General features: G+C 39.0%; 1 protein-coding gene across 2 annotated transcripts; it reads right to left on the reverse strand.

The window, feature by feature from the left end:
- Positions 1-223: 223 nt before the first annotated feature.
- Positions 224-6,619, reverse strand: anapc16 (anaphase promoting complex subunit 16). Of its 2 annotated transcripts, none has more exons than XM_051673653.1 (4): positions 6,579-6,619; positions 4,162-4,310; positions 2,590-2,664; positions 224-2,157 (listed from the first exon to the last, which is right to left on the reverse strand). In XM_051673653.1, the coding sequence occupies exons 2-4, from the start codon at positions 4,301-4,303 to the stop codon at positions 2,048-2,050; spliced, it is 327 nt and encodes a 108-aa protein (XP_051529613.1). In that variant the 5' UTR covers positions 4,304-4,310; positions 6,579-6,619; the 3' UTR covers positions 224-2,047. The 2 variants fall into 2 exon arrangements, with proteins under 2 accessions (XP_051529613.1, XP_051529614.1); XM_051673654.1 differs by having other exon boundaries at positions 6,542-6,585.
- Positions 6,620-7,924: the final 1,305 nt, after the last annotated feature.

The raw sequence follows: 7,924 nt of genomic DNA on the forward strand, positions 1-7,924 counted from the left end.
CATATCTCAGTTGACTTTGGCACCTTAAGCACTATGGATTTTTTTTTTAAAGTAAAGTCTTGTTAAAATGTTTTTCACACTCTCACTAATTTATTTAATTGGCTAACAATGTGCAACATGCATCACATCATTTTTGTCTTTTAAATAAAAAGGATGACTCATTCAGAGTTTAATATTGAAAGTCAGGGTCTGAAGACTAAAACAGTCAAATCTAGACATAAAAGACATTTGAAAAGTTGTTTTTAATGAGACCTTCATATCACAAAAAGAACAATGATGAAATCTGTTTGTCTGTTCAAACCCTAGGGCATAAAACAGGCTGAAGCTGAAGAAACCCCCATATATGAGTGCAACAGGATATTCAATGAGAAAAGCAATGTAGAGCGGCAACTTGATTTTGGATGGTAAAAAAGTAGTCTCTGGAGTGAAATAAAATGGCTCGATGGAATCAGATGAAAAGGAAATTGTTTTAACTCAACAATTAAGACAAACATTTTTTTCTTTTATTTGGAATATTATGCATTTATGACTTGAAGACCAGGAACATGCATTAAGAAAGTACTTTGATTTCATGTTGACTTTAAATGTTCGGGAAATGTAAATAAAATAAATTTAAACGTGCACTAAAAGTTTTACATTAATTCATGCAATAATCAAAACTGTCCATGTACTCAGAGCTAATATACCGTTGTGCTCAAACGTTTGCATACCCTGGCAGAAATTGTGAATTGTTTATTTAAGGATAGTGATCATATGAAACCATTTATTATCACATAGTTGTTTGGCTCCTTTTTAAATCATAATGATAACAGAAATCACCCAAATGGCCCTGATCAAAAGTTTACATACCCTTGAATGTTTGGTCTTGTTACAGACACACAAGGTGACACACACAGGTTTAAATGGCAATTAAAGGTTAATTTCCCACACCTGTGGCTTTCTTCTTGATCTTCTTGGTATCTCTTGATACCAAGCCAAGGTCAGGTAGACCAAGAAAGATTTCAGCCACAACTGCCAGAAGAATTGTTCAGGATACAAAGAAAACCCCACAGGTAACCTAAGGAGAAATACAGGCTGCTCTGGAAAAAGACGGTGTGGTTGTTTCAAGGAGCACAATACGACGATACTTGAACAAAAATGAGCTGCATGGTCGAGTTGCCAGAAAGAAGCCTTTACTGCACCAATGCCACAAAAAAATCCCGGTAACAATATGCCCGACAACACCTTGACACGCCTCACAGCTTCTGGCACACTGTAATTTGGAGTGACGAGACCAAAATAAAGCTTTATGGTCACAACCATAAGTGCTATGTTTGGAGAGGGGTCAACAAGGCCTATAGTGAAAAGAATACCATCCCCACTGTGAAGCATGGTGGTGGATCACTGATGTTTTGGGGGTGTGTGAGATCTAAAGGCACGGGGAATCTTGTGAAAATTAATGGCAAGATGAATGCAGCATGTTATCAGAAAATACTGGCAGACAATTTGCATTCTTCTGCACGAAAGCTGCACATGGGACGCTCTTGGACTTTCCAGCACGACAATGACCCTAAGCACAAGGCCAAGTTGACCCTCCAGTGGTTACAGCAGAAAAAGGTGAAGGTTCTGGAGTGGCCATCACAGTCTCCTGACCTTAATATCATCGAGCCACTCTGGGGAGATCTCAAATGTGCGGTTCATGCAATACGACCAAAGACTTTGCATGACCTGGAGGCATTTTGCCAAGACGAATGGGCAGTTATACCACCTGCAAGAATTTGGGGCCTCATAGACAACTATTACAAAAGACTGCACACTGTCATTGATGCTAAAGGGGGCAATACACAGTATTAAGAACTAAGGGTATACAGACTCTTGAGCACAACTGTATGCTAAAATGAATACGACTAAAGATTTACATTAAATGAGGCTTTAATAGTAAAACAAATGCATAATTCCACATTTGTATAGCAGTGCAAATACCAGTGCAAAACAGCTTTCTGAACATGTTTACAAACAGAAAGAAGCTAAATAAAGATATGAATGTAAGGCATGTGCAGATGAGCAGTTATGAGGTGGTGAATCCCAGGAGCTGCTCGATGGGTTTATATTTCCACTCATCCGCTTCCAACTGCTCCACCAGTCCAGCCAGACGCTCCATCCGGGACACCTGCTGATCTGAGAGCAGAAAGTGCAGACGTCACACACACTATCACTGTTCCTGCATCACTGAAACCTGATTCCAGATCAGTGACCAACATCAATAGAAGGGGAATTCAAAAGTGACCCAGTGAAACAGCTGAAGTCAACGTGAAATCAAAATCGACACTTATTTAATTTCTAAACTGTGAACAATTCATCTGTGCATATTATTATTAATAAGAAAAAATGCTTATCTATAATCTTTCAGCAAACAACTTTTCCTTTTCCACTGAGATAACAGTCCTTATTTTTATCTTCCTATTAAATAAATGAAGTAAAATGAGTTGCGAACGGCGTTTCATGTTGACGTTAAGTGTGCTTTTTCAGTAGTATGGGCTGCATAATGCACCGAAACATTAATTTAGTAAAACATCTCAGCAAGAAAGGTTTTGTTTTTGTAAATCTTACCATGTTTAACCTGCTTCAGTGTGGATGCAACTTGATAGCTGAACACAGACTCACATAAAAACCGATCGGATCCATCTGTGGGGGAAAACATTATTTATAAAAAAAACTTGAGGCATTTTTCCATGAATATGGAACAAAAAAGGACTCAAAAGTCTTAAAAAAAAATTAATCGACGTTTTTTTTTTTTTCAACAAAGATTCAGTGAATAGAGGTGATTAATGGAATATTCCTGGTTCAATATAAGTTAAGCTCAATCAACAGCATTTGTGGCATAATGTTGATTAGAACAAAAAATATTTCGACTCGTCTCTCATTTAAAAAAAAAAAAAAAATCTGGGTTACAGTGATGCACTTACAATGGAAGTCAATGGGGCCAATCAGTAAACGTTAAAAGCGTTAGAGTTAGTTTTTTTTATTAGAAATGAGGGGCGAGTCAAAGTAAATTTTATGCAATAAATCCTGTTCAACTTGCATTTAACCCATAACTAAACGTTATGTGAGCTGTTTTACTTTCTATTTATGTTATATGAAGTTTGTGGTTTTTACAGATTTATTACCAAAAGTTGGAACCCATTTCAATCAAAATCATATATATAAAACTTATATGTCAGAATGGGTAACAGGGTTGCAGATTTAGCCTCATTTAAGCCATTGCTCAGTATAGGTGCAAGCTAGTTTGGGACCAAATGCTGTCTGTCATTATTGATAAACCAAAACCACTCAATGTGCACTGTCAACAAATATCACCCACTATTACAGACACACCTTCAACACAGCAAACATATGCAGTTATGCAAACCATTGTGCTAAACCTAAATAACAAACATACAAACACACTCACACACACACACACACACACTGTGGGTCACTGAATGACAATTTGAGCAACGGCACCTTTTGTTACTGGCTCTCCACTGCTGAGCACATTAACTGGACTGTGTGTGTGAAGCAACAGCACCGGGGCCATTTGCCAGATGGAATTACCCCCTCATAACAGCCCCTGCCCGGTGTGAGCTGGTGGGCAAATGACCCAGAAAATGCTCTCATAATCAAGCCTTTTAAAAGCAACGGAGTCACGAACAGAAGGCTATTAAATGGGTATTTTGTTATAGAAAGAAATCTTTCCATAACAGTTTACATAACAGGCTTATGTGCACTCTGCCAACAGGATGTGCCATTTCTGAGCAAACTATTTCAAAAAACATTTGAATATGTTTTTAGAGTGACAAACAGTGGGGTTTAAATACCTGAGATCACACCGACATTTTTACACTAGAAAATAAACGAAGAGTTTTGAAAATGTTATGACATAAACATACTTCAGACTCTGCACTATTTCTAGGTCACGAATCAAATGTAAGCAGGTCAATGACACTGAGCATGTTAACTCTTTGCCAGAGTGTCTTATGATCATATAAGAACGGGCATTGGTCATGCCAGCTTGGGTTCACTCAAATGGTTATGCCAATAATATCATTTGTAATCATTTTCAATAAGCAGAAAAGAATGCAAAGTAATGCTCTCAAACTTGTTTGGACTCCACTCTATAATGAAGAGAGAAATAAAACACACCCTCCATCATTTCTCCGGCTCCTTTCGGATATGTGTACAGAACTTTTCTTGGTGGGATCAGCTCAGACGCGCTGAAGCCGGATCCGGTCACTGAGCTGGCACTGACCCCTCCGGCTGAGGAGGAGGAGGAAGATGCTGCCATACGCAATCTGCACCGGACACATCACAGGTTACACAAACACAACCTTCTTTACGTTTACATACACTTTAGCCAAATACATTTAAACTCAGTTTTTCACAATTCCTGACATTTAATCTTAGAAAACTTTCCCTGTCTTAGGTCAGTTAGGATCACTAATTTATGTCAGAATAATAGTAGAGAGAATTATTTATTTCAGCTTTTATTTCTCTCATCACATTCCCAGTGGGTCAGACGTTTACATACACTTTGTTAGTATTTGGTAGCATTGCCTTTAAATTGTTTAACTTGGGTCAAATGTTTTGGGTATCCTTCCACAAGCTTCTCACAATAAGTTGCTGGAATTTTGTCCCATTCCTCCAGACAGAACTGGTGTAACTGAGTCAGGTTTGTAGGCCTCCTGTCAAACCTCAATCAGACTCCAATATCTTGACTTTGTTGTCCTTATTTTGCCACAACTTTGGAGGTATACTTGGGGTCATTGGAAGACCCATTTGCGACTGAGCTTTAACTTCCTGGCTGATGTCTTGAGATGTTGCTTCAATATATCCACATAATTTTCCTTTCTCATGATGCCATCTATTTCGTGAAGTGCACCAGTCCCTCCTGCAGCAAAGCACCCCCACAACATGATGCTGCCACCCCCATGCTTCACGGTTGGGATGGTGTTCTTCGGCTTGCAAGCCTCACCCTTTTTCCTCCAAACATAACGATGGTCATTATGGCCAAACAGTTCAATTTACGTTTCATCAGACCAGAGGACATTTCTCCAGAAAGTAAGATCTTTGTTCCCATGTGCACTTGCAAACTGTAGTCTGGCTGTTTTATGGTGGTTTTGGAACAGTGGCTTCTTCCTTGCTGAGCAGCCTTTCAGGTTGTGTCGATATAGGACTCGTTTTACTGTGGATATAGATACTTGTCTACCTGTTTCCTCCAGCATCTTCACAAGGTCCTTTGCTGTTGTTCTGGGATTGATTTGCACTTTTCGCACCAAACTACGTTCATCTCCAGGTGGCAGAATGCGTCTCCTTCCTGAGCGGTATGATGGCTGCATGGTCCCATGGTGTTTATACTTGCGTACTATTGTTTGTACAGATGAACGTGGTACCTTCAGGCATTTGGAAATTACTCCCAAGGATGAACCAGACTTGTGGAGGTCCACAATTTTTTTTTCTGAGGTCTTGGCTGATTTCTTTTGATTTTCCGATGATGTCAAGCAAAGAGGCACTGAGTTTGAAGGTAGGCCTTAAAATACATCCACAGGTACACCTCCAATTTAGTACACCTCCTATCAGAAGCTAATTGTCTAAAGGCTTGACATAATTTTCTGGAATTTTCCAAGCTGTTTAAAGGCACAGTTAACTTAGTGTATGTAAACTTCTGACCCACTGGAATCGTGATATAGTCAATTAAAAGTGAAACAATCTGTCTGTAAACAATTGTTGGAAAAATTACTCATGTCATGCACAAAGTAGGTGTTCTAAACGACTTGCCAAAACTATAGTTTGCTAATATGAAATCTGTGGAGTGGTTAAAAAATGAGTTTTAATGACTTCAACCTAAGTGTATGTAAACTTCTGAATTCAACTGTACATAAATGGTTTGAATTGACTTTATGTTCAAGTTATTTCATCATTATAGCATCATCTGTTTGGGACAAATCTGACTTCATCAAAAACACACTGTATAAAAATACCATAAAACAAATCTAAATATACAACTGACAGGAGGGTACAATAATCAGAAAACCACGTTCAACCAAATTCATTCAATTAATACATGTTTTATATCTTGGGTCTCTAAGATCAACAATAACATTAGGAATACATTTAAAGCATGTTATCATGTTGGCATATTGTTTACATATCATTAGATTAGGAAAAGTGTCTCAATCTGATACTTATTTCACTGTAAATAATTGTATAATCAATTAAAATGAGGTTGAATAATAATGAGGTTATGAAATAAAATTACTTCTTGACAAAAAGACTGAAAAGAGACTCTACACACAAACACAAGACAATGCAACGTTATAATGAATCAATTGATTTTAAATGGATTTCAAGTCTTTATATGATTACATCTATTGAAAGTTGATATTATAATTAAGATAAGCATAATAAAATGATGATAGTCTAATCCCCCCCCCAAATCTGCACACAAACTGACACATTAACATTACTCTACACTGCTTTACAGTCTCAAAGTAGATTACAAAAGAATAAATCGAATTAAAGTTACATCTGGCTCAAATCTTGTTATACACAAAGAGCGTCACCTGAAGCGCCGCCGCCGCTGCTGTTTCTTCTGTCTCTTTGCTTACGTCATTGAGACGCTGATCAGACGTCACAGCGCCCCCTAAAGCCCCGGCGGAGCATAGATATGACAGCGCAAAAATCACTTTTCCAAAAATACACCAGAAAAATTATTATTCATTGTGCTGTTATTATTGTGTGTTTTTGTTAACATTTGATTATTGGTTGTATTATAATATTATGAATTTGCAATATAAACGTTTAAACAGAATTGTAAACACTAATATATTTATTCTGCAATATTTTGCATTCATATTGTTGATTAAACACATCTTGAACAATATTGTTCAGTTTAATATTATATAAATTGAATGTGTATTTTACTTTGGTAAGGGATCGTCTGAAATGTCCACACATTGTGCTAAAACAGTGGATTTTTTGTTGTTGCAGAACAGAAGGTTCAATGTATGTTCAATAAGATGTAAAAAATTACATAGATTCAACAATGTATGAATATGTAATGGTAGCCAGCTGGTATGTGATAGCTGTGTGCTGTGTAAACCTCACTCCCCTGACCTCAAGCCTTTAGCCTCCTTGTTAGTGAGCCTGTCTCCCATGCTGGAGATTCTGGTTCTGGTTCAAATCCCACTTGGAGCAGGTCAAGTAGGACCAGGTCAAATCCTGATCAGGGCAGATCAAGTAGGAACAGATACAGTGGTGCCATAACCCAAATGGGAGTGAGGTTTAGGAGGATGAGTGTAATGGTAGCCAACTGGTACGTAATAGCAGTGCGGTATGTGTAAACCTTACTCCCCTGGCCTCAAGAGGTGAACTAGAGGCTGTAGCCTTTAGCCTCTCATTTTGCACGCCCACCTCCCATGCCGGAGATGCCAGTTCGAATCCCGCTCAGAGCAGGTCGAATAGGACCAGTTACAGTGGTGCCGTGACCCGGATGGGAGTGAGGTTTAGTAGGGTGCGTGTAATGGTAGCCAGCTGGTACGTGATAGCTGTGTGATATGTGTAAACCTCACTCCCCTGGCCTCAAGAGGCACACTAGAGGCTATAGCCTTTAGCCTCCTTGTTAACAAGCCTGTCTCCCATGCTGGAGATGCCAGTTCAAATCCCGCTCCAAGCAGGTCGAATAGGACCAGTTACAGTGGTGCCGTGACCCGGATGGGAGTGAGGTTTAGGGGGGTGAGTGTAACGGTAGTCAGCTGGTACGTGATAGCTGTGCGGTATGTGTAAACCTTTCTCCCCTGGCCTCAAGAGGCGCACTAGCGACTGACGCTAGAGGCTGTAGCCTTTAGCTTCCTTGTTAACGCACCCATTTCCCATGCTGGAGTTGCTGATTCGAATCCTGCTCTGAGCG

Source organism: Myxocyprinus asiaticus, chromosome 36, assembly GCF_019703515.2.
Source record: "Myxocyprinus asiaticus isolate MX2 ecotype Aquarium Trade chromosome 36, UBuf_Myxa_2, whole genome shotgun sequence".
Taxonomy (NCBI): domain Eukaryota; kingdom Metazoa; phylum Chordata; class Actinopteri; order Cypriniformes; family Catostomidae; genus Myxocyprinus; species Myxocyprinus asiaticus.

Bases quoted from the DNA above. Each gene is read 5' to 3' on its own strand.
- anapc16 (XM_051673653.1), bottom strand. From the start codon at position 4,303: ATGGCAGCATCTTCCTCCTCCTCCTCAGCCGGAGGGGTCAGTGCCAGC. The intron at 2,665-4,161 runs GTGTGTTTTATT...TTTCCCCCACAG, and splicing joins AGCCGGAGAAATGATGGAGG to ATGGATCCGATCGGTTTTTA. The intron at 2,158-2,589 runs GTAAGATTTACA...TTCTGCTCTCAG, and splicing joins ACTGAAGCAGGTTAAACATG to ATCAGCAGGTGTCCCGGATG.